At 67.2% G+C, this 25,919-nt stretch overlaps 1 protein-coding gene across 1 annotated transcript in view; it reads left to right on the top strand.

Moving 5' to 3' along the window:
• LOC149121046 (uncharacterized) overlaps positions 1-25,919 on the top strand; it is a 44,460-nt gene that overhangs the window by 15,212 nt on the left and 3,329 nt on the right. The window contains exon 3 of the mRNA XM_089319095.1: positions 22,722-23,494. Coding sequence (XP_089175221.1) covers positions 22,722-23,494 — 773 coding nt within the window. The remainder of the gene's footprint in view (positions 1-22,721; positions 23,495-25,919) is intronic.

Below are 25,919 nucleotides of genomic sequence, written 5' to 3'. Positions count from 1 at the left end.
AGCCAGAGAGCCAGAGCACCCCACCCAGGCTGGAGTCCGGCTTTGCCGCCTCCTGGCAGAGTGACCACGAACCCTGGGCCACGCCCAGCCTGCTGGCCTTCTGGGAAGCAGATTTCCTGGCCCGGCTACCCCAGACCCCAGAGCACCAGGCCCCGTGGGGTCCCCCAGGTCTCTGCTCACCGTCCTGGGCAGAGTGGGCTGCGGCCAGGCCCAGTTCCCTGAGCTGCCAGCCTGCTTGGGGTAGCCCACGCTGAGCCATGTGGGTGGCCGGTCCCATGCTGAGCCACGTGGCAGCTTCCGGGCCGGGCCCCAGTTCTCACTTCCCAAAGTGCCTCCCACGGGCGGCCAGTGCTGTGAGCTGTCCCATGCAGCACCCATGCCCTCCGGATGCACACATCCTGGGTGTGCAAACCTCGGGTGGAGCCCTGTGCACACACAAACAAGCCACTGCCCTCCCTCAGCCCGGGGATCTGTAGACAAGGGGAAGTGGGTTCACTCTGCGGCTCTGTGGCTGGGCCTGGCTCTGTGCCTCAGTTTCCCCTCCTCGCAGGGCTGGATGTGAGCACTCGCTGGGTGCTGGAAGCCGTGTCCCCACGGGGCCCTCCCCAAGGCAGGTACAGCCAGGTGGCACTTGCCCTGAGTGGTGGGCTGCACGTGGCCCCTGACTGGCCCTGCCCTGCAGTCAGCAACAGCAGGGTGAGTTCTCCCCCCAGCCCGAGGGTGCCGCCCACAGACAGGGCTCCTCTGTCTGTGCCTGGACAGCCTCCACAAAGCTTGCCCCCACCCCCAACACCCGCCTGCCTGACCCAGCCCCCACCCCAACACCTACCTGCCTGACCCCCCCGCCCACACCCGCCTGCCTGACCCCCCCTGCCCACACCCGCCTGCCTGACCCAGCCCCCACCCCAACACCTACCTGCCTGACCCCCCCGCCCACACCCACCTGCCTGACCCCCCCGCCCACACCCACCTGCCTGACCCCCCCTGCCCACACCTACCTGCCTGACCCAGCCCCCCAACACCTGCCTGCCTGACCCAGCCCCCACCCCAACACCTACCTGCCTGACCCCCCCGCCCACACCCACCTGCCTGACCCCCCTGCCCACACCCGCCTGCCTGACCCCACCCCGCCCACACCCGCCTGCCTGACCCAGCCCCCACCCCAACACCTACCTGCCTGACCCCCCCCGCCCACACCCACCTGCCTGACCCCCCCGCCCACACCCACCTGCCTGACCCCCCCTGCCCACACCCACCTGCCTGACCCCCCCCCGCCCACACCCGCCTGCCTGACCCAGCCCCCCAACACCCGCCTGTCTGACCCAGCCCCCACCCCAACACCTACCTGCCTGACCCCACCCCGCCCACACCCACCTGCCTGACCCAGCCCCCACCCCAACACCTACCTGCCTGACCCCCCCCACCCACACCCACCTGCCTGACCCTCCCCCGCCCACACCCGCCTGCCTGACCCCCCCCCCCCCCCGCCCACACCCGCCTGCCTGACCCAGCCCCTTGTCCTGCGGCCGGCACAGACCGAGCAATTTCACTTCCCAGTCCCTGGTGGGCAGCACCCGGCACCGCGGGCGGTCGGAACATTCCGACGCCTACACACTGCATGCTTCAGCTCCGAGCAGCTGGCCCGGCTGGCCTCTGGGAGAGGGAGCCCCTCGGAGCCCCTCGGAGCCCACAGGGCTGGGCCAGCCCCGGCCTGCAGCCCCTGGACTGGCTGGGGGCAGCTCCTCTGCTCTCACGGCTCAGGGGCTTCCGGGCAGCCAGCAGGCTCCCTGGTAGGGGGAACGCCCTCCCCAGAGGCGGCCGGCCAGGCCCCAGGTGTGCCAGGCCCCAGCTGCCCTGCCCCGCACTAGAACAGGGAGGCTCACGTGAGCACGCCTCGGGTTCCCGGGAGAGGGCTTGGGAGCGGGCAGGGCAGCGGCCCGGGCTGGCAGGGGGAGCACGCGCTGGGCGAGGCGACCTGGGTCCCTGTCGGGATGGGCGCAAACGTGCTGCCGAAGGCCGTGAGAGGGGGGTTTCCGTGCTCCGCGGCTGGGGCGGCGTGCGGCCTGGGCACACCGCGTGCCCAGCCAGGAGTCACGGCGGCTCCCGGAGCCGCAGGAGGCCTGGAGCAGGAGCTGGCAGCAACTCCCCCACAGAAGAGGAAGCCGAGGTTCCCAGGGGAACACAGGCGGCCGACGGCAGCAGTGTCGCCCTGGGGACTCCCTGGTGACCCTTCCCCGGACTCGAGCCACAGGCCACCCTGCAGGGAGCCGGGAGGTCAGGGCCTATTGCCCAGCTCCCTGAGCCCTCAGCCCAGCAGCAAGGCCACAGCCTTGTCCCAGGCCAGGGCCGAGGAGGCCCCTGAGCCCCCAGCCCCTGGCGGAGCTGCCCAGGCCTCAGGGTCTTCCTGTGGGCCAGGGGTGCTGAGAACCACGTGGAGGCCAAGGCCCGGATCTCGAATCCCCTGCTCGGCTGTGTGGCTGGGAAACTCCCGAGGGCTGCCCAGGGCCCTGCCCCCTCCCTTCCTCTTTCCTGGGGCCTGGTCTCCCGGCCTCGCCTGAGGGTAGGGCTGTGCTGCCCCCCACCCCCAGGAGGGCTCGTGTGCCCCCGGGCCAGGGTCAGGAGCAGCAGCTGCGAGCAGGGCCTGGCCAGGGAACCGTCGCGGGCCGCACTGCTCAGGGCAGAGCATGGCCGCCGGCCACACCCACGCAGGGCCTGGGGCGGCAGCGCCGTGGATGAGGCCCAGGGCTCCAGGCTCCGTAGGCAGAGCTGGGGGAGCCGCTGTCCAGAGTGGAGGGGCAGAGGCCGGCCACAGACAGCAGCTCGGCGCCCCCTCCCTGCCTGTGCTGCTGGCCTGGGGCTGCATTCCTGCCCCCTGAGCCTCCCCCGCCCCTGCCTGCTCGGTGAACTGTGGGGTGGGGGTGGGGGGCTCTGAGCCTCCTGCCCCCCAGGCAGGGAAGGAGAGGAGAGGCCCCGCAGAGGCCAGGGTAGGGGTTAGCTGGGCGGTGCCTGAGCCGCTCGGTAGCCAGAGGTCTTGCCAGGAGAGAGAGAAAGCAGACCCCAGGCGGGCCGGGCCAGGCCCACGGTCTCCAGCTGCGGCTGGCCTAGGAGGCGCAGGCACCTCTAGGGGCACACCCAGCCGACCGCTGGCCAGGGGTCCCAGCTCCGTGAGGAGTGAGAGGGTCCAAGAGCCAGGGTATGGGCGTGGCCTCCCCCAAGCTCTGATCCCCCTCGTCCAGCACTGGCCGCAAGCTGGGGCTGCCACCCTGAGGCATCGCTGCAATGCTCCGCTGTCCATGGCCGTCCACTGCCCTTGACGGTCAAGCCCAGGACTGACCACAGTGAGTGTGGCAGAGACGGGACCCCCTCTTAGACCCTCTGTGAACACCCTCAGGCCCCTGACTCCACAAGTCCCTCTCCAGCCCCTCCCCCTCTCGCACACCCACCCAGCCCCCTCCTCCCCTCTCCGTGTTAGGGCCCAGCTCTGGCCGCACCCTGCCCAGCACCCTCCTCTCACCCACCTGCCCCCGGGGCTCAGCACCCGCCCCACCCTCAGGGGCTCGCTGCCCGGGACTCAGGACTCCCCCCAGTTCTCCTGCCACCTCCTTTCCGCCGCCCACCCCTCAGCTGTGCTGGGGTTCCGCACACGCCCACATTCTCGCGGCCTCTGGGGGCTGCGCGCTCCAGCACTTTTGTTGACAAGGCCACGCGTCCTCCTCTGAGCTGCGCTGTGTCTGTCACGAGACAGGTGGCAGGGAGCCGTGTACAACAGAGTCCATGGCAGTGCCTGGCTCCAGCCACGACGGCTCCCTGGCTGGGTTCCTGCTACACCCGCAGGAGACCTGGATCGAGTCCCTGCCTCCCAGATCTCAGCTTTGGCTCTGGCCCAGCTCTGGCCGCTGTGGGCATTTGGGAAATGAACAAGAGAACAGTAGCTCTCTGCCTGTCAGTCTGTCTTTCTCTCTCTGCCTCTAAATAAATAAATAAACTTAACAATCAGGCAGGCACGTTTGGGCTTATTTCTGGGTTATGCATTCTGCTCCATTGATCAGAGCCAAGCCCACCAATGCTAACACCAACATCAATGCCAACACCAATGCCAATGTTAACACCAACAACTAATGCCAAACCAGTGCCAAGGCCAACACCAATGCCAAATCACTGCCAGTGCCAACACCATCAATGTTAACACCAACAACCAATGCCAAGCCAGTGTCAGTTCCAATACCATTGCCAATGTTAACACCAACAACCAATGCCAAATCAGTGCCAATGCAACACCAATGCCAACATCAACTCTAGCACCAATGCCAGTGCCAGTGCCAACACCAATGCCAATGCTAGCACAAACGCCAAACCAGTGCCAACGCCGACGCCGACGCCACATTTGCTCCGCTGGGCTTTCCTGGAAGCTGCCGTCCCTCCACTCCGTTTTCAGAGCTGCTCCTCCTCTCCTGGGTCCTTGGTTCCCATATCAGTTTTATTTTATTTTCTCCACTTTTGACTTTCTGCCCCAGGCTCCTGCACCCCACCCCTGGAAGGCCCCCTGCACCCCACGTGCAGGGCCTCTGCCTTCTTAGGTTGCACATGGGTGAGGTCACGCAGGGTTTCTCTCTGTACCCTCCACGTCCACCTGTGTTGCCACAGACGTCCTCCCCTCCCACAGCTGACCGGCAGTCCGTCTGCACGTGCACCACCCTGCCCCCATCCCATCATCCACAGATGGACTCCTGGATGGACTCTGTGTCCTGGCCACGGGGGACGGCGCTGCCGGACGCAGGGAGTGCAGGCGAGGGGGGAGGGGGGAGCTGCGCCGGGCGCCCCCTCCGTGGCTGTGCTGGTACAGATGCACCATCAGGGCACAGGGGTTCTTTCGCCACAGCCTCACCTTTGACCTCTGACCTTTGGGTTGCCATTGCGTCTCTGCGGAGCAGTGACTTTGAGTGTTTTTTCTCACACCTGCTGGCCGCTTCCACACTGTTCTGCGTCCCACTGGCTCCCGTTTCCTGCAGGTGCCGTGGGCCCCGGAGTTTCCCCGGATGGAATAGGGAGGTCGAATACCTTACCCACGTCGCTGGATTTTATTTGCCAATGTTCTGTTGAGGATTTTTGTCCTAAATTCACAAGAGCTACGCGTCTGTCATTTCCATTCTGGGCCGTCTCTGAGTGGTGTTGGGGGGCGGTGCTGGGGCAGGCCCTCCTCTCCTGTCTGCGGGCCCTGACTCCTCTGGGGGGGGCGGGGCAGGCCCTCCTCTCCTGTCTGCGGGCCCTGACTCCTCTTCAAACGTTTGCCAAAGTCTTTCCGTGGGAGCATCCGGGGAGCTCTGCTTCCCAAACAGTGCGGGGGGCGGGGGTCGCCCCCGCGTCTCGGGCGAGTTTTGGGGTTTATGGCTTCTGGGGACTTGCTCCACATCACCTAAGTTTTGAATGTATAAATGTAAACTTGTAGTCTCCCCTGCTGTTTCTTCTCTTTTTATTTTTTTAAAGATTTATTTTATGTATTTAAAAGAGCTACAGGGAGAAGTAGAGAGAGAGAGAGAGAGAGAGAGAGAGGTCTTCCATCTGCTGGTTCACTCCCCAAACGACCCCTATGGCCAGGGCTGGGTCAGGCGGAAGCCAGGAGCCAAGAGCTTCTTCCGTTTCTCACGTGGGTGCAGGGCTCAAGCACTCGGGCCGTCTTCTGCCGCTTGCCCAGGTCACAGCAGAGAGCTGGATCAGAAGTGGAGGAGCCGGGACCCAAACCAGCACCCATCTGGGATGCCGGCACCACGGGCGGCGGCTTTATCCGCTATGCCACAGCCCCCACAATAAACTCGTCTGAGACCAATAATTGTACTGAACTCTAGAGCAAAGTCTGAGACAACGAGAAGAAAGTGGCGGGCATAATCGCAGCGGCGGCTCATCCCCTCGCGTTCTGACGGATCAGGTTACCAGAAGTGCACAGGGGAACTGAGAAGTATTGTCAACTAAGCTCATTAAGCGATCTAAATTTAAACTCTGCACCCTGCAGTTAGGAACATTTCAAGTTCCCGCGCAGCGGGCGACAGGAAGCTCGGCCGAACGCCCACCCTGCGCCAGGCACGGGGGTCCAGGGCACCAGTCTGGCCGGGAAGCCCCCAGGCCCAGGCACACACGGGGGCGGGGACACGCAGGGTCAGGTGATGGCGACGCCACGAGTCTCAATTTCGAATGTAGCACATGACCCCATCGGCCATTTTAATAAAAGGAAAACCAAAACATTTACTGCGAAATATCCAAGAAAGCTACCCCTCGAGTCACAGCTCCTCACGCTCACGGGCCTGCCGCGGGCCAGCCCAAGAGCCGGGGTCACACCAGGTGACAGACAAGCAAAGCCATCTGAAAGGGGCAGGAGCGGCCTCACGGGGGTTTGGCCGGGCCCGGCGCTCAGCCACCCCAGCCAGCAACCAGCGCAGCGGCCAGACAACAGGAACCGGTCGGTGGTCACAGGGCGAGACAGCTGTGGTGCGGCTTGGAAACCCGTGGAGGACGCCGGGGGCTCTCCAGCGGGACCCCCACCACGTCCTCAGAGTACACGACTTTCTGGGAGATACATGCGGGCAGAACTGACCCCAAAAGTAGGAGGTGCCGGTGAGCCAAGAAAAACGAGAGAGCTGGCTGAGACAGGCAGCAGGCTCAGACGTGTGGCAGCTGGGCACAACCGCCAGCCCCAGTTTTACTTTTTTTTTTAAAGATTTATTTATTTATTTATTTATTTTTGACAGGCAGAATGGACAGTGAGAGAGAGACAGAGAGAAAGGTCTTCCTTTTTGCCGTTGGTTCACCCTCCAATGGCCGCCACGGCTGGCGCGCTGCGGCCGGCGCACCGCGCTGATCCGATGGCAGGAGCCAGGTGCTTTTCCTGGTCTCCCATGGGGTGCAGGGCCCAAGCACTTGGGCCATCCTCCACTGCACTCCCGGGCCACAGCAGAGAGCTGGCCTGGAAGAGGGGCAACCGGGACAGAATCCGGCGCCCCGACCGGGACTAGAACCCGGTGTGCCGGCGCCGCAAGGCGGAGGATTAGCCTAGTGAGCCGCAGCGCCGGCCAAGATTTTTTTTTATTATTTGAAAGACAGTTACAGAGAGAGGTAGAGACAGAGAGAGTCACTCCCCAGATGGCTGCAACCGCTGGAGCTGAGCTGATCCCAAGCCAGGAGCCAGGAGCTTCTTCCGGGTCTCCTCCCATGTGGGTGCAGGGGCCCAAGGACTTGGGCCATCTTCCCCTGCTTTCCCTGGCTGTAGAGAGCCGGATCGGAAGAGGAGCAGCTGGGACTAGAACCAGCGCCCATGTGGGATGCCGGCGCTTCAGGCCAGGGCTTTAACCTGCTGCACCACAGCATCGCCACCACCACCCCCCCCAGTTTTATTGATTGATTGATTGACTGATTGACAGGCAAAGTGGGCAGTGAGAGAGACAGAGAGAAAGGTCTTCCTTTGCCGTTGGTTCACCCTCCAATGGCCGCTGCGGCCGGCGTGCTGCACTGATCCGAAGCCAGGAGCCAGGTGCTTCTCCTGGTCTCCCAAGGGGTGCAGGGCCCAAGCACTTGGGCCGTCCTCCACTGCACTCCCGGGCCATAGTAGAGAGCTGGCCTGGAAGAGGGGCAACCGGGACAGAATCCGGCGCCCCGACCAGGACTAGAACCCGGGGTGCCGCTCCACAGGCGGGGGATTAGCCTAGTGAGCCGCGGCACTGGCCATCCCCCTGGTTTTACTTTTGAAAGGTATTTAGGGGCCAGTGCTGTAGCTTAGCGGGGAAAGCTGCTGCCTGCGGCGCCGGCACCCACATGGGCGCTGGTTTGAGTCCCGGCTGCTCCACTCCCCATCCAGCTCTCTGCTGTGGCCTGAGAAAGCAGTGGAGGATGGCCTGAGTTTTTGGGCCCCTGCACCCGCTTGGGAGACCTGGAAGAAGCTCCTGGCTCCTGGCTTCAGACTGGCCCAGCTCCAGCTGTTGGGGACATCTGGGGAGTGAACCAGCGAATGGAAGACCTCTCTCTCTCTCTGCTTCTCTGTAACTGCCTTTCAAATAAATAAATAAATTTTAAAAAGAAAAGAAAAGAAAGGCATTTAGCCCTGGTACTGAAACCAGCAAGGATCCCAGCTGGAAAGAAAACTGCAGGCCACCGTCTCGTCTCGCGGAGAGAAAAGCAGCAGCAAATCCGACGTAAACCCAGGAGCGGACTCCGGCGGTGCCGGGGAGACGCCTGCGCACCCCAGCCCGGGAAGCCGCACGGAAGTCCTGGTGTGGCCGCTCCTGGCCGAGGGAGGGGGGCCGGCTGGCTGCCCCGCGACCTCACCCTGAAAGACTACAGCTACAGCTCAGGGCTTTCACTCAGCCCCCCGAGGTCGACCCACTCAACCCGGCCCTGCAGGTGTTGCTCCCCACGCCCCACGCAGCCCCGCCCACCCAGGAGGCCCCGGGCGGAATGGACCCAGGCCCAGCCTCGCTGGGCTGTGGACGCATCCTTCGCCCTGCATTTCAGGGTTGGGGCACTCACTGCAGGCCTGGCCACATCACACACGCCTCTGCCCGCTGGCACGGGAGCCGGAGCCTCTGGGTGGCCCTGCACCCTGGGCCCCGGCCCTGCCGCCCTCCTCCTGGGGGGAGCCCGGCGTGGAGCCATCAGGCGGCTCCTCAGGAGGCCGGTGGGTGTGAGCTGTGGGTCTCCAGGTCAGAAACGTCCGGGTACAGGAGAGGGAGGGAAGCAGATGCCTGGGCCAGCGCCCTACCAGGCTGGGGGGCTCCTTGCATTTTCTGGGGGAACCCAGCGAGGCTGCCTGGGGCCTCCAGTGGGTCTCCACCCGGGGCAGCCTCTCACAGCAGCGGGGGCGGGGCCTCAGGGCAGCGCGAGCAGCCTGGGAGGGTGGAGGGGCCGCTCCCCCAGCAGCCCCCAGGTTCTGCTCACAGCCACAGAGCCCAGGCACAGGGAGGCGGGGCAGGGGCAGCGCACACGCATCCTGTGGATGCCCACGTGGCCCACAGGCACACACGCAAGCTCGCAGGCGGGACACGCACACCTCCTAGGCTCACACGTGGGTGCCAGTGCTGTGAGGGAGGCTCCTGCCCAGCGTGTGAACCCAGGGACCCCGGGGCACTCCCCCCACAGCTGGGCCATTGAAAGCACAGGGCCCAAGGGAGGCAACTGCTGACCTGGCCACGTGGACAACTCACCCACCCCAGCAGGGGCGTCCCTGGCTCAAGCTGTTCATCAGGGTGGCAGGTGGGCAGGGGCTGAGCACCAGGCCCACCTCCCCCTGGGGTCACTCGAGGCCTGGGGGTAGCTCCACCTGTCCCTGATCTCACCATGTGCCCACAGTGCTGCCGGGAACAAAGAAAACCCTGCCCCACAGCCCCCCCACAGCTCCCCCACATCCCCCCATATCCCCCCACAGCTCCCCACAGCCCCCATATCCCCCCACAGCTCCCCACAGCCCCCACATCCCCCCACAGCCCCCCACACAGCTCCTCACAGCCCCCACACAGCTCTTCACAGCTCCCCACAGCCCCCACATCCCCCCACAGAACCCACATCCCCCACAGCTCCTCACATCCCCCCACAGCCCCTCACAGCCCCCCCACAGCCCCCCACAGCCCCCATATCCCCCCACAGAACCCACATCCCCCACAGCCCCCACACAGATCCCCACATCCCCCACAGCTCCCCACATCCCCCCCACAGCCCCCAAACAGCTCCCCCACATCCCCCACAGCTCCCCACAGCTCCCCACATCCCCCCACATCCCCCACACATCCCCCCACATCCCCCCACAGCCCCCATATCCCCCCACAGCTCCCCACAGCCCCCACACAGCTCCTCACAGCTCCCCACATCCCCCACATCCCCCCACAGCCCCCCACAGCCCCCATATCCCCCCACAGCCCCCATATCCCCCACAGCTCCCCACATCCCCCCACATCCCCCACACAGCTCCCCACATCCCCCCACAGCCCCCATATCCCCCCACAGCTCCCCACAGCCCCCACACAGCTTCCCACATCCCCCACATCCCCCATAGCTCTCCACATCCCCCCACAGCCCCCCACAGTTCTCCACATCCCCCCACAGCCCCTCACAGCCCCCCACAGCCCCCCATAGCTCCCCACATCCTCCACAGCCCCCATATCCCCCACATCCCCCACACAGCTCCCCCACATCCCCCACAGCTCCCCACATCCCCCCACAGCTCCCCACATCCCCCACATCCCCCACATCCCCCCACAGCCCCCCACAGCTCCCCACATCCCCCCACAGCCCTCCACAGCCCCCCACATCCCCCACAGCTCCCCACATCCTCCACATCCCTCACATCCCCCACAGCCCCCACACAGCTCCCCACAGCTCCCCACATCCCCCACATCCCCCCACAGCCCCCCACAGCCCCTCACAGCCCCCCACAGCCCCCCACAGCCCCCCACAGCTCCCCACATCCCCCACAGCCCTCCACAGCCCCCCACATCCCCCACAGCTCCCCACATCCCCCCACATCCCCACAGCCCCCACACAGCTCCCCACAGCTCCCCACATCCCCCGCATCCCCCCACAGCCCCCCACATCCTCCCATAGTTCCCTACATCCCCCACATCCCCCCACAGCCCCTCACAGCCCCCCACAGCCCCCCACAGCTCCCCACAGCCCTCCACAGCCCCCCACAGCCCCCCACAGCCCCCCACCCCCCACATCCCCCCACATCTCCCTGTGCCCCCAGCTCTCAGGGTCCCTGTGCCCCACTCTCGGGGTCCCTGTGCCCCAGCTCTGCTGCTGCGCTGTGTTCCAGGGCCCTCTGTCCTCCCCAGAACCGAGAACAGGATAGAGTGGAAGCAGACAGAGGTGTCCAGGTGGGCAGCTGTGGCAAAGCCGCCTGGCCTGCCTGCTGGGGGGTGGGGCAGGGGCCATGGGCAAGGCTGTCCTTCCACTCCTGCAGCCCCAGAGGACCTCATGCAAACAAGGAGGGCCACGCCCCACCTGTGCCCCGCCTCCAGCAGCTCCAGGCTCCCGTGGTGAGCATCCTGGGGGCACGGCGAGGAGTGCTGACGTGCCCGGCTCTCCGCGGCTGTCAGTCCTTAGTCGCTGCCCAGCAGGTTCAGGATGAGCTTTGAGCCCCGGGGGTCAGGGTGGGCACACATCCTGGGGCCCCCGGGGCCCTGGATCCGTCCAGCCAAGGGGCAGCTCTGCCCCGAGGACCCCACTGTACACCCATAGCACAGGGGTGGTGAGAAGCAGACGCCGCGTGAGTACAGCAGAACCACAGGGGAGCCTCCACCTGCACCTCGCGGTGCCAAAGCCGCTGCTGGCACGGCAGGTGCGTGCGGGGAGCTGCCATGCTGGGGCCGGCTCCAGCAGCTCCAGCCTGCACCCCGGTGGGGGCTGGCCTCAGCTGCGGCATCCCCACAGCTCCCTCTTCCACCATCGCCATCCTTCCTGGCCCTGGAGTTGTGCCCAGGACGGCCAGCCGGTCCCTGTCCTTGCGCCGCTGGAGCAGGGCCACCTGCCCTGTCCTTGGCACACTGGAACTGGCTCTTGACCAACAGACGCCCTCCACGGGGCGCTGGGTCAGGGTGTGGCCACCGGGTGTCCGGGAGGTGGGGGCTGGGCCATGGGACGGGTGGCCCTGGTGGAGCATGCTCGGCCGGCACTAAGGTGCACCCAATCAGCAGGCTCCGAAATGTGACATGAATTTGTTCCTTTTTTTTTCTTCCTGTTGGTTTACGTAAGAGAAGGAAGGATGGGGACAGGAGGGGACGTCGCCACGGGGCTGGGGCCTCCACGCTTGGCAAAGCCCCTCTCGGCCCGCCCCACCCCCTGCCCAGGCTGTTCTTGGCTGGGGCTGCCCCTGACAGAAGGGATGCGTGTTATTGGCGTGTGTGCCTGTGTGAGGACGTGTGTGTCTAACACGAGAGGAGAGCGTGGCCATCCTCAGCTGCGAGAGGCGGGCCGGGCGCGTCCGTGCCAACTCCCCTCCGAGCTGGTACCGCGGGGACTCCGAGGCGCAGGAAGACGGCAGAGGTGAGGGATGGGTCGGGAGGGAACAGTGGACGCTGGCCACTGCCAAGTCACCAAGACCACGGAAGGCGCTAGCACCCGTGTGGGGAAGCGGCAGCATGGCACGGCACAGGTAGTGCCTGCGTGGGGCTCCCTGGCGCGGGCGCCCGGTCTCGGTGCTGGGGTGCAGATGGGGGCAGCTTTTGGGGGACCCCATTGCATCTGGGCTCACAGACCCTCCAAAGTCCCAGGCCCCAGCCCTGCCAGCTGTGCTTGGCGTGGGTGGGGGTAGGGCGGGCCTGAGTGGTGTGGGTGGGATGGGTGGGCAGAGGTTCCACGTGTGTCCGTGGGCATGGCAGCCGAGTTCCCGGGGTGTCCTGGCTGCACCTCCTCCACCAGACCCTGAGGGCACGGCCCTCTCCGCCTCCTCTTCCCAAGATCCCCCAAACCCGCCCGCCTGGGGTGCCCGCCTCCTTCCTGGGCCGGCGGGAGGGTCCGGGAGCTCCAGGAACCTTGATTCTCCCTCCCTGTCCTGTCCCGTGCCCCCGGCTGGCACCTCGGTGACTGAGCACAGACTGGTGGGCTGGGTGCCAAGTGTTCCCACCAGAGAGGGGCTGCGGTGGCAGCTGCTGGGGGCACAGGCGGGCGGCTGGGCGGGGAGAGGTGCGTGGACCAAGAACAAAGACTGGCTGGCAGCCCGCCTTGTGGCCACCGTCGGGCGGAAGGGCTGGGGCTGCCCGAGTGGACGCGGCACCCGCTGGGGGGGCCCGGGCTGGCCAGTGCAGCGCCCGCCCTGCTGCCCAGCTGCCCTCTCTGGATGAGATCCGTGTTTCCCCTCGGCCGCGCTGGGCACAGGCTGGGCACTGTCCGGGCAGCACCCTCGGCGCTCGGTTCAGGCTGGAAGGAAGGCACCACGGCGGGGCGGGGACAGGCACCGTGGGCTCACGGCGGGGGCCAGGACCGCGGCTAGCAGTGCAGCAGGGGCAGGAGCGAGGACGTGAGGGTGCAACGCCGGGGCCGGGGGCAGGCGAGGCCGCGTGGACGCCACTCAGAAAGGTTCTCTTCCTCCCACCCTGACCCCCGGCTTGGGCTGGGCCTGAGTCCAGGCGGGAGTGCCTCCCACAGGGCACCTGGAGGCCCTGGGCACGGCCCCCAGACGCCTGCCTAGGCGGGCACTGCAGCCTCCACCGAGCGCCAGGATCCGTGGATGCAACCTCGAGGCCGGAATCTGAACCTGGGGTATGCAGCCAGCTGCAGGACAGACGTGAGGTCGCCTGTGACGCCACCAGGTGGGTCCTGTAGGGGGCTGGAAGGGGGTTCTGTAGGGGGCTGGAAGGGGGTTCTGTAGGGGGGCTGGAAGGGGGTTCTGTAGGGGGGCTGGAAGGGGACCTGTAGGGGGCTGGAAGGGGGTTCTGTAGGGGGGCTGGAAGGGGGCCCTGTAGGGGGCTGGAAGGGGCCCTGTAGGGGGGCTGCCGTCATCTCTGCTGACCCAGCCCGGCCCTCAGCTGGGCGGGTTCCCCTGGCCCGACACCCCCTTCCCCAGCAGGGGCTGCCCGAGCAGCTCCCCACCCCCACCCTGGCAGCGCTGGGTGGAGGGAGGGTTCTGGGGGCACTGGGCTGGCCGGCGCCTGTGGGCTCTGCAGCAGAGAGGCCAAGCCCAGCCCTCAGGGCCCTGGCCTGGCAGGGGCAGGGGCTCTCAGGGAAGTCCCGCCCCAGGGCCCCGGGGGCCCGGGAGTGCCTGTGCCTGCCCCTCCGCCTTCCTACTCCACAGCCCTCGCTTTCCGCCCCGCTCCTGGCTCCCTGGGGCCTGCGCCAGATGTTCCCGGCCCACACGGCTCCCTGATGAAATATTCATGGAGCCGTTCTGCCTCGCAGCACAAAAGCTCCCTCAGAGTCCCCGCTGTGGAAAGCCAGCAGCCTCCCGGCCCCCTCCCCAGCTCCCCCCAGGGCCGGGCTCTGCAGGGGGGAGGGACGAGTCACCCCACACCTGTGGCTGAGCCCTGGGTGGACAGACGCCGACGCACCTGACAGCTCTGAGCCCTGGGCCCTGTGGCCCCTGGTAGGCCACCCCACCTCCTCCAGGACCTGCCCTTGCTCCAGGCCAGGTCACAGGGCCCTGAGCTGCGGGTGCCCCCGCTGAGGGTCCGCCCTCACCCTTCCCGAGGGGCAGCAGCTCTGAGTTTCCTTCAGCTGTCACCACACCCAGGGCCTGTAGTCAGGCGCTCCCGGTCCTTGCCCTGGGCTGATGGGTGAGCAGTGGGTGGTGGGGGCGGCAAGCCCAGGCCCAGCTGTGTTTGGCTGGGCAGGGATGCGGGCGACGGGCTGAGCTCCCAGCAGCCCGGCTCCGGAGCCCGACGCGGCCGCCTGTCCCTGGCTCCCAGGAGCTCCTGGGCACCTGCCCGGCCCTCCGCTGCGGGCCCTGCCAGGGGATGAGAGGAGGGAGAGGCCACCGGGCAGTGCTGGACGCTGAAGCCACCTGACCCTTGTTTCTCTGGCTGCGTTTTCTCCGTTAGTGTGGGACCCGGAGGCCTGGCCTGACTCCCGCCCCCAGGAACAGGCAGCTGGGCTGACCAGGCCCATCAGGGTCACTGTCAAGGACCAAGGGGTCCAGACCACCCTGCTTCATCGTCCCTAGGGCCATCCTCCCCGAGGACAGGGCCTGAGGAGGCAGGATTCAGCCCTTGAGAGCGGTGGCCGGGGCACTCGGGGCGGGGGGGGCAGTCGGTGGGAGGCTGCCCCGTTGCCCAGTCCTGCTCCGGCTGAGAGCCGGCCAGACCCCGCCTTCTGCCGTCACCACAGTGAGGGGCCGGGAGATCCTGAACCCAGGCTTTAGTCCCAGGTGTGGCCGCAGCAAGGCTGTGGCCCTCCGGGCTGCCCAAGCGCAGCCTGCGGCCTGCCCCGATGGGGGCCTGGCACTGTTCCAGACTCAGAACCAAGGTGCCCAGCAGGCTCCCACCTGCCTGTGTGGGCCTCTGGGTGGGCACTTGGCCTGCCCTGGTCAGCTGCACCTTAACACGTGCCAGGTACAGCAACAAGACTGAAAGACGGGAGCCTGGGGTCTCCACTCATGGAAACAGGGGCAGCTCAGAGCGTCAGGCGCTCAGGGGCCCCAGCGCCAGGACGGGAGCTGCCTGCTGTCTCCGGCCGGGCGTCACCGGCAGGACCAGCGGCCAGGAGGGGGCCCCTCCCCTCCCCCACACTGCTTAGGCGGAAGGAAGCCATGCGTGTCATGTGCAAACAAACGGCATCAGTGCTTTGCCGCCTGGCACTGCTGAGCGCCAGGGGCGGCCGCGGCAGCTGCACCTGATCACAGCCACGGTGACTCCGCGGGTGTCCCCATCGTCCCCACAGCAGGGACACAGCGCCTGCAGGGGAGGGGGGCACCAGAGAGATCTGGGACCCCCTTCCCTCCCGGAGGCTCCCACCCAGGGAGGTCCGTGCCGTCTGGACCCCCGCCTGTAGGGACTGGGACAGTTCCCGGGCTCAGCCGCTGCCTGGCCCGCTGGGCGCCCAGTGCCTTGAGGCCAGCCTGCCTCGGAGCCTGGGCGCTCGCGGCTTGCTCCCCGGCTGCTTGGCAGGGCGCCCCCTCCTGTCTGCCCCAGGGCCAGCTCAGCCCCTGCTGTCTGAATATTTTGGGGTTACGGGTGGACAGAGAGGCACATTCCTTGGCAGGAGCCTCGGCTAGGAGTCACAAAGCCTTAGACAAGGAAGGATCTTTGGGGAGCGTGCAGTCCATCACCCCAGTAGCACCATGGGGAAGGGGAGGCCAGCTTGGAGGGTCATAACACTGGGCCTGGACGGCACTCCGCCCACTGGACACTCCTGCACCAGCAGAGCCCCGGCCTGTACTTCAACCCAGGCCCTGCGACCGCTCCAGGACTCGGTGGTCTGGAGACCCCAGCCCCACACTGCCTGCCTGGCAAGGCTACCCCTCAGGGGCTGGCATGGGCTTTCGGGCCAGCTCTGACCTCTCACACGCCAGCTGCCCGGCAGGCTCCTGCGGACGTCTGGCAGAGGGGCGAAGCTCTGCCGTTGCTAAAGCCTGCTGCTCGGCCAGCCCGACCCGACTCGGCGCCCACAGCCTGCCACGCCCTCCGCCGGCCTCTGCCACGCCCTCCGCCGGCCTCTCCAGGGCTGTGGCTCGTGCAGACAGCAGGGCCCCAGGCTGCGAGAAGGAGCCAGCTCCCCGTCTCCAATCCCTCGCGGGAGTGAGCTGGTGGCCACGCCCCGCGGTCAGGCTGTTGCTCACCAGGGGCCTGGGTCTGCAGACCACCGAGGGTGACGCCAGCGAGAACCCGGAGAGCCGGGGGAGCCAGCTTCTCACGGTGCCTGGTACAAAGCAAGTGCCCGGAAACTGACGTGTCGCATTGAGCTGGCGAGGGGGGAGACGATGGTGATGATGGTGACAATGTTGTGACCCTGGCAGGGATGGTGCCGTGTGCACCTGAGTGGACTTGGGACAGCGTCTGAATCCTCCCGGGACCTCCCAGGGCACGGGCACACGTCTGCTCTGTGGCTGAAGGTGGCACAACCGGGGCTGCCTAACCGGTCCTCCCCCCACCTCCCTCAGGGCCAGGTCTCCAAGCAGCCGAGGCCAGGGCCAGCACAAAGCTGTCCTGCGGAAGCCCGGTCACAGCTGGAGGGACACTGCCAGCCTGCAGGACGCCAGTGTCCACGCCCAGCCAGGGAGAGAGGTGAGCGGGCGGTGAAGAGACAGAGGGCTTGCCCAGGCACCAGTCCGGACTGCGCCCCGGGTCACTGACGGGCGTGGGAGGGGCTGTGACCACCGGCAGGCCCTGGCTGAGGAGCCCACCCACTCCCACTGACCCGCGTCTGTTTCCCGTGCTGTTCGCCTCCCAGCTGCCAAGGTGACCTGCCTGTGTCACGCTGGAGGGGTGGAGAGGGTCCTGCAGGGAGGCCCCAGGTCTCCACCCAGCTCAGCTTGAGGGCCCCCTGCCCCCCAGCCTCTGGCCCCTGCCAGCTCCCACACCACAGGGTGGGGGGAGCTGACCACGGGGTTGGAGCAGCACAGAGATCCCGGGGGCCGGCCCGGGCCAAGGGCACAGAGTGGACACTGTCCCTGCGCCTGTCCCAGGCCGAGGGTGGCGGCAGGCACTGCCCGGCTCCAGATGCCGCTGCGGGCTCCACCTTCGCGTCCTGGGCCCAGAGCACCGCCCAGAGCACGCAGCCGGCTCGTCTGAATGCATAATTAGCTGGAGCATTCTACCTCGCTAATTTCATGGCAGGGGACTGGAGCGAGGGGGGTGGTAGGAATTTGCATATTAATTTAGCCGAGGGAGAGAGATTGTTTACCTCTCCCGAAGCACAGCGCTCCGGAAGGCTTAACTCTTTCCTGCTCCCCAGCGGCTCCTCAGGACAGGGCGCGCTGGAGGCAGAGTCGCCTCCCGGAGGCCCCGCGCCCTGGCTCCCGCTGCACGGGGCTCAGCCAACAGCCCCCGACCCACTTCGTCCCTTGCAGGGCTCACCCGGGGCCGGACCCCAGCACTGACCCCAGGACCCCTGCAGGCCCCTGGGTCCCCGTAACAGCTCCATGGTCTTCGGCTGTGTATTTATTTGTCCCACAACCCTCACCGGCCCCAAATCCAGCCCTAGGGTAGGGGGTACTCTTGGCTGCCCCCACCCGTGCCCAGGCCAAGAGCCTGTGCTCACAGCTGGGCGGTCAGCAGCAGCCGGGTCAGAGGCCCAGAGTGCTGCCCGGCTCCTAGGAGGAGAGCCACCCCCCTTCGGCCGGAGGGGTTTCCCAGGGAGGGGAGTGGGCGGGCCTGCAGGCTGGGGGAGCCAGGGGCTGGGGGAGCAGGGGGCTGGGGGAGCAGGGGGCGGGGGAGCAGGGGGCTGGGGGAGCCTGGGGGCTGGGGGAGCAGGGGGCTGGGGAGCAGGGGGCTGGGGGAGCAGGGGGCTGGGGAACAGGGGGCTGGGGAGCAGGGGGCTGGGGGAGCAGGGGGCTGGGGAGCAGGGGGCTGGGGGAGCAGGGGGCTGGGGGAGCAGGGGGTGGGGGAGCAGGGGGCTGGGGGAGCAGGGGGTGGGGGAGCAGGGGGCTGGGGGAGCCAGGGGGCTGGGGGAGCAGGGGGCTGGGGGAGTAGGGGGCTGGGGGAGTAGGGGGCTGGGGAGCCAGGGGGCTGGGGAGCAGGGGGCTGGGGGAGCAGGGGGCGGGGGAGCCAGGGGGCTGGGGGAGCCAGGGGCTGGGCCATCCACGCCAGCGCGGGTTCGAGGGCCTGTGAGCTCTCAGAGGCAGAAATGGTCCCAAGGGCCCAGGGGACGGGTGGGCACCCACCTCGGCCACAGCTCAGCTGCTCTGAGCCTGCGTCCAGCTGGAAGGGCTGAGCCCAGGGGTGGCTTGGAGGGTCTGCAGGGCCCTGCCACCACAAGCTCTGCCTGGGGCACTCAGGAGGGACCTCGCATCCGCAAGGGGTCCCGCACGGCCTAGGGCCTGGGGCAGGAAACGCCGCTCCACAGAAGGGCTGCAGCCGCGGAGCCAGGGGCACTGGGGAGCCCATGAGGACAGCAAGGAGTGGACGGGGCGGGAGCCGTGGTCAGGGAACAGGCAAGGGGCCCACACCGGGCACACGCCTGATGGAGACCAGACACCAGGCGGGGCCACCCAGGTCCTGGTGCCCGCCGGGAGCGAGGCCCCCGGGTCCCCTGGAGGGCTGTCCTCTACACAGGCGGTGGCTGGAGGCACTGCTGCCCTGGAGTGCAGGGCACCAGGACACACCTGAGCCCGGACAGCACCAAGGCTGTCGGCCATCTGACCCCGGCCAGAGGGAGGTCCCTCCAGGGAGCAGGGGTGACATCAGCTCAGCCTGGGGGGATCGCTGTCTGGTAGAGGGGAGGCGGAGGGGGCCCGGAGCTGCTCCTCCTCCCAGCCCCAGCCTGGGGCGCCCAGGACTGGGGAGGTGGCCCACAAAGTTTCTTAGGAGGGCCCCTGGGGAGAGCCTGGACAAGCAGCCGGCCCTCTCCCTCGCGCCCCACACCTCCCAGGAGCCTGGGCAAGCGGCACAGCCAGGAAGCCCAGCGCCCAGCGGCTTGGCCAGGCCCAGGGCTGCTGCGGAGCGCTCAGCTCTGCCCCTGCAGTTTCTCCATGGCTCGGACTCGTGGCTTCCAAAGGGGAGCCGTGGCCGGAGCCTGGGCCACGGCTGGGAGGTGGGCTCACAGGAGGACGGGGCTGACCAGGGAGGCACTGCCCTGTGGGGAGGGGGCTCCAGAGGGCGGAGGCAGGTCAGCTTGCTCCAGCCCCCTGCTGTGGCCCCCTTGCTCGGCGCTCTGGGCTGAGCCATCTGCCCCAGCGGCTGGCTGTCACCGCAAGCCTGCTTTGTCCCCTGCGGGGAAACAGCCCAGGTACGGCAGGTGGGGAGACCCGGCATAAGGGCAGCAGCCAGGGACCCTCCACGGGTCAGGGCGTCCACCGGGCTGGGCTGAGCCAGATGGGTGCCGACCGGCCATCACATCCAGGAGGAGGAGGAGGAGAGAGGCACAGAGAAGGGGACGGAAGGTAGCCAGGGCCGTGTCACACACCCTTCGGGACACAGCCCGGCCACAGAGGCAGCAAGACCAGGGAGGTCTGTGACAGCCCTGGTCACACAGCCAGAACTGGACGCCCCTGTCCAGCCAGCCCTGCGCCTCTGCCTCCGTGGGCCTCCTGGGAGGGCCTGGCCTTGGTCCTACCTCCCCTCTGCCTTTCGGCCTCCCTGCCCCATGGGAGTGTCAGCCCAGGCCTGGGAAGACCCCAGTGTGTCTTCCTCAGCACTGGGGCAGGTGAGCCGGGCCCTCCCCAGGCCACATGGCCCCACAGATGGCCCCGGGGCCGGGTCCTGGGCAGCAGAAGCAGCCTCGGACAGGTGGCCCTCCCCTCGGAGCTGTAAGGGGCACAGGAGCCCAGCCTGCCTGTGGGCTGCTGCGTGCACAAGGCTGTCAGGGAGCCGGTGCACCCTGCCGACCGCTCACGGACACAAGGCACACGGCGGTCCCCTGTGTGCCGGACGAGGCCCGTCACAGACCCAGGAGGGAGGCAGACGCTGTGGCCTGGCGTCTGTGCCCACCCCCAGCTGCCCTGAAGCCTCCCACTGGTGTGTGGCCAACTGTGGGCCTGGGGAGGCTGCCCTGCAGAGAGCCCAGGGCCTGGCCGGGAGCCCAGTACCCAAGGCCAGGGGCTGGAGCGAGTAGACCCAGAGCCTGTGTCCGCCCCACCCCCAGGGCACCCGTGCACGGGGGACAGCTCCCGAGCACCCTGGGCAGGGCTCATCCTCTCCCCGCCCCACCCCCACGAGGCCAGGGCTGGAGGGACAGCCGGCACAGCGGGGGTTAAATGCTGATTGCAGCTCTGTCTCCGGCAGCGTTCATAATGCACTCCTCATTTGCATACTGCAGTGTGCGCGCGATGAAAATGAACTTTTAATTTCTTCTAAGTAAATTACTTCTTGCCAGTACGTGATGTGCACAAATGTCAGAATCGTGGCTGAGACTTGGTGAGCCGGGGCGGGGGGGGGGGGGGATGCTGGTAACAGCTCCAGGGGCACGCGTGTGCACACACCACGCCAGCTCACACACAGGCACCACCACGGCCACGCACCCCCTGGGACGGGCCATTCCTGGGCCCAGGCCGGCCCGCCGCGTCCCCCTAGCAAACACCCTGCACACCAGGGGCCAGCGAGGTGCCCTCACCTGCTTGGTCTCCCCTGTGCACAGCTCCTCCCTGTGTACCGCCAACACTCGCACACGCGTGGGAGAGGCCCAGGGGCTCACCCACTGCCAGCTGCCCCTTCTGCTTGTCCAGCTGTGAATAAGATCGGGACAGAGGGACAGAGCCCAGAGCAACAGATCAGGCAGGGACTGCTCCCCTGAGAGGGTCCCTGAGGGCCCCCATGGAAGGGCAGCGGGGCGGGAGCCCCGGCCGCCAGCCACGTGGCACTGCCCTGTCCCTCAGGCCTGCCCACAGCCTGAGCCCTGATGGCACCCTGAGTGTCTGAGCAGGCAGGAGGCCCTCCGGCCAGGAAGAGCTGAGGCCAGGCAGGAGGCCGGGGCACAGGGACCCATCTCCCCTGGCGAGCCCGGGGTGGCATCAGCATCCCACCGCACCAAGCGCCTGGCGGGGGGAAGCCAAGCTGGGCCAGGCTCCCGCCCCGCACCTACAGCTCCTGGTGCCGGTTCTGCACCCAGGCTGGTTTCAGCACCTTGGAGAGGGCCGGGCACCGCCTGCTCCCTCCCAGAGCAGCCTGAGCGGCGGCCCCAGCAGGGTTTCTGGCAGGGTGCGTTGGTGGAACCTCCGACCAGAGTCCTGGTCCCAAAGGTCCGTGCCATCCACACCCACAAGTCCCCTGGGACGTCACAAAGCCTGCCCCACCTAGGCCTGGGGCGCCCCCTGCCCGTGTCCTGCTGAAGCCGCCCAGTAACTCCAGGACCCAGCTGCCCAACTTCCCGTAGGGTGACCCTGGCTCAGACGCCCAGCAGGGCTCACGGGTGGTCCCTCCCAGCCAGGCTCTAACCTCTGGTGCCAAGCTCCTGGGGCCCAGAAGGGCCAACGCCGAACCTATTGTGTGGACAGCAGCCCCACCCTCCACCTACATTGGATGCCTGCTGTGTAATCCCCCCGGGGGTCTCCAGGCCCCACCTGGAGTAGCTGAAGGCTGATGGGACTCAGACCTCTCCGCTACAGCAGGATGGCCCCGTCCCATGCAGCCCCCCTTCGGAGGCTGGTCAGGGAGGGCCTCCTGGAGGAGGAAGGCTGGTGCCCAGCTTGAGGCCCACCAGGAGACCTGACGGATGCCCGAGGCCACCGGGAGCACCTGCACCGGGAGGCCCTGTGCGTCCCCTGCTCAGCGTCTGCCACGCCCTCCCTGGGCGCTGGCAACACTGAGGGCAGCAGCTCTGCTGTCCCCAAGCCCCTGCCCCCACCCACCCCGGCAGCTGGGCCCGGCTCCCGCCCCAAGGCCGGACAACTGCCGCTTCCCTGGCAGCCGTGCTCCCGTGTGTGCATGTGTGCGTGACTGCGCCATGGATGCGTGCATGGGCACACGTATGTGCTCTGCACATGTGTGCTGTGGGCTTCTGGCACAGGCACATGGTCAAACGTGCACCTGTATGCCATGAGCACACGCCTGTGTTGTGTGTGTACCTGTGCTGAGCGTGCGCACATGTGTGCCTGTCTGCCGTGGGCAGTGACTGGGCCGTTTCCCTCCTCACTGAAATTCTCGCTGAACCTCAGATTCATGTCATATTCTCCCCTCTAATTACACAACATCTGCGCCAGGCTCTGCTCCTCCCGCAGCACCGTGGCGTCTCAGCAGGGGGGGGGTGCGCCGTGGAGGGGCAGGCGGGGCACGCGTGTGGGTTGGGCACAGGCGGGGAGCAGTCTTGGGCACCCTCACCCGGCGCCTCCTCCCTGCCCCTCATAACAGCAGGAAGTCTTGGGGTGCTCTGCCTGCCCCGACGGGGAGCCTGGCACCAGGATGCGGGTGCCCACACCTGGCCGGGCACACCTGGAAGAGCCCGGCTCCTCCCACCTGCTGGCCTGGCCCCGCCCACCTGCCCGCACCTGTAGGGGAAGCTCCATCCTCAGCCTCGCCTACGCAGACCTTGTGCTATGGGCGACGCTCAGGCATGGGCCCCGGCCCTGATCCACCCCCTGTCCTGTGACACCTGGGCAGGCCCTCCTCCCACCCTGACCACCGCCACTGCCCACGCAAGCAGTTGCACACGCATGATGAGTGAAGGCTCCATTTCCCCGGGTGTGCCCAGGCCTGGGGACAGCTCCCGGGGTGGGGACTGTCTCCCCTTCTCCCAGCCGCCCCCAGCTCCCAGCCCAACAGCCGGAACCCCTGGCTGACTGCCCTCGGGGCTCCTGGCTGCCCCATCAAGTGCACCTGCCAATCCCAGCACCAGCCCCGCCCATCACCTCAGCGTGTCCTTCCAGGCTCTCCGGAGACCCTGCCCCGCTCAGCCCCTCCCTGGAAGGTCTCAGGACTCAGCGCTGGCCCCTCCCCCACGGGAGCCTCGCCTGGCAGGGTTGTACTTGGCTGCCCTCCCCCACCCTGCTCTGCCTGCACAAAGCCCACCTGGGGGCTGTGGGCCGGATTCTTGCTCAGCTGGGAAGGGCAGGGTCTCCTCCAGCCCTGGCAGTGGTCAGCGGCGGCTGCAGCGGCGTGCAGGGGCACCTGGTCAGTGTCCCACCCCCGAGCTTGCAGCCAGCTCCATGCGAGGCCCGCCCCGCAACCCTCAGAGCCCAGAGCGCCACCCCCTCTCCTGTGCAGAGGAAGCTTCTGTGTGGGAGCCCACGGCGTCACACACGGAAGGGCGGGGGCGGCAGGCGCAGAGCACGGACCCTGCTGTGGCCTCGGCTGCACCACACGTAGCCCCTTCCTGCCAGCAGGGGCGTGCAAACCCCAGCATGGAGGGGGGCCACGTGGGGCAGGAGGTTCCAGGCCAAGGAGATCCAGGGAGCCGGGCTCCACGCAGGAGACCCGCAGCCAGGACTCCAGGGACTCAGGTAGGCACCCAGGGCAGAGCCTGGCCGAGCCTGGGCTTGGGGGGCGCTGTGCAACCACAGAAAGGCAGAGCCTGGGCTAGGACCGTCCAGCCAGGGTAAAGGGCTCCCGGGCACCTGCAGGGAAGGACCATGGGCCCTGAGGACAGTGACCTCTCCTACAGAGAAGGTGCAGGGGCCCGGCCCTCGGGCCACACCACATCCAGGGCCAGCTGACCCTCAGCTCCACCCAGGACCCCAGCCCCAGGTCTCACCTCCACCCGGGACCCCAGCCCAGCTCTCACCTCCACTCATGACCCCAGCCCCAGCCCCACTCTCCTTCCCCTCCACCCGGGACCCCAGCCCCACTCTCCTTCCCCTCCACCCGGGACCCCAGCCCCGCTCTCCCTCCCTCCACCCGGGACTCCAGCCCCACTCTCACCTCCACCCGGGACCCCAGCCCAGCTCTCACCTCCACTCATGACCCCAGCCCCAGCCCCGCTCTCCTTCCCCTCCACCCGGGACTCCAGCCCCACTCTCCCTCCCTCCCCTCCACCCGGGACCCCAGCCCCAGGTCTCAGCTCCACCCAGGACCCCAGCCCAGCTCTCAGCTCCACCCGGGACCCCAGCCCCACTCTCCCTCCCTCCCCTCCACCCGGGACCCCAGCCCCGCTCTCCCTCCCTCCCCTCCACCTGGGACCCCAGCCCCGCTCTCCCTCCCCTCCACGGGCTTGACACAAGTCACAGTAAAAGACCAGCGCAGGTGCCCGCGTGGAGGCACAGCGCTCTAAGCTGCCTCCCGCGACGCTGGCGCCCGTATCCCAGCTCTGGTCCGAGTGCCGGCTGCTCCGCCTTGAATCCGTCTCCCTGAGAACACATCTGGAGCAGCGGATGCTGGCTCACGTGGTCGGGCCCCTGTGCCCGTGTGGGGGACCCGGACTCAGCGCCTGGCTCCTGGCTTCAGCCTGGCCCAGCCCTGGCCACTGCAGCTATTTGGAGCCTGACCGCCAGATGGGAGACCTCTCTCTCTGTCACTTTTTCAAATAAATAAAACAGTCGTGATTTCTTTTTTTTATATATTTTTTTATTTTTTGACAGGTAGAGTGGACAGAGAGAGAGAGAGACAGAGAGAAAGGTCTTCCTTTGCTGTTGGTTCACCCTCCAATGGCCACCGCGGCCGGCGCACTGCGCTGATCCGGTGGCAGGAGCCAGGAGCCAGGTGCTTTTCCTGGTCTCCCATGGGGTGCAGGGCCCAAGCACCTGGGCCATCCTCCACTGCACTCCCTGGCCACAGCAGAGAGCTGGCCTGGAAGAAGGGCAACCGGGACAGAATCCGGCGCCCCAACCGGGACTAGAACCCGGTGTGCCGGCGCCGCTAGGCGGAGGATTAGCCTAGTGAGCCGCGGCGCCGGCCAACAGTTGTGATTTCTAACAACTGTACGCGCTGTATATGCAGAAGAGGGAAAGGATTCAACAGCACAGAGCTGGGCTACACGGCCGTGCAGCTGACAGTGGTTTCAGAAGGCGCGAGGGGAGAGACACAGATGAGGGTGAGCCTCGGGAAACTTCGCTGGCCGGCCGGGCAGGCGCCCGCGTCGGAACGTGGGGCAGGGCTCAGCACGAAGGGACCTTGGGGCGAGGACTGTGAGGTTTTTGTGAATTTGATTAAAAAAAAATCAAGTTGCAGAAGCACAGAGAACAACCCGGAAATCAGAGTCAGGTTTGCAAGCACAGGGAAGGGGTTGGGGGGGGCAGCACCCTGCATCTGCAGTCACAATGCAGGTTCGAGTCCCGGCTGCTCCTCTTCCCGTCCAGCTCCCTGCTACGGCCTGGGAGAGCAGCGAAGACGGCCCAGCTGCTCGGCCCCGCACCCACAGGGGAGACCTGGGGAGCTCCGGGCTCCTGGCTTCAGCCTGGCCAGGGCTTCTACTGTGAGCATTTGGGAAGTGAACCAGCAGATGGAGGACCAGGAGTAAATGAGCTGCTTCAGAATGCGGGGTGGGGCGGGGGCCCGGACAGCAGCCGCCAAGTGTCAGCAACAAAGAGCCCACAACCCTGGATCCTGACAGCCGCGGGAGCGCCGGGCGGAGCCAGCAGGACAGGACCAGGCCGAGCGCCTGGCTGTCCTCGGACACTGCATGATGGCAGTCGCCCGGATGCAGCCGTGGGCAGACGAGGCCGGAGGTGCAGGCTGCACAGCAGAGGGAGAGCGGGGCCGGCTCTGGGGGGCAGGGCCTCAGAAGAGGGGACTGGGCCGGGCCTGAGGGGGGCTCCTGAGGGGAGGGGCGGGGCCCGTCCTCAGGCAGGTGCTTGAACCCACAGCCTTAGGCTGAGCCCGCAGACCAGGGGGCTCCTGGGGACGCGGGCACGAGGGTGGCTCAGGCCAGCTTCGCCCAGCTTCTCTCTGCCCCTGGCTCCACATGTGACCCCTCTGCACACCCCAGATAAC

This window comes from Oryctolagus cuniculus, chromosome 18 (assembly GCF_051225735.1).
Source record: "Oryctolagus cuniculus isolate XC-2025 breed Fujian yellow rabbit chromosome 18, ASM5122573v1, whole genome shotgun sequence".
Taxonomy (NCBI): Eukaryota; Metazoa; Chordata; class Mammalia; order Lagomorpha; family Leporidae; genus Oryctolagus; species Oryctolagus cuniculus.
This window is presented reverse-complemented; position numbering and strand designations above follow the sequence as displayed.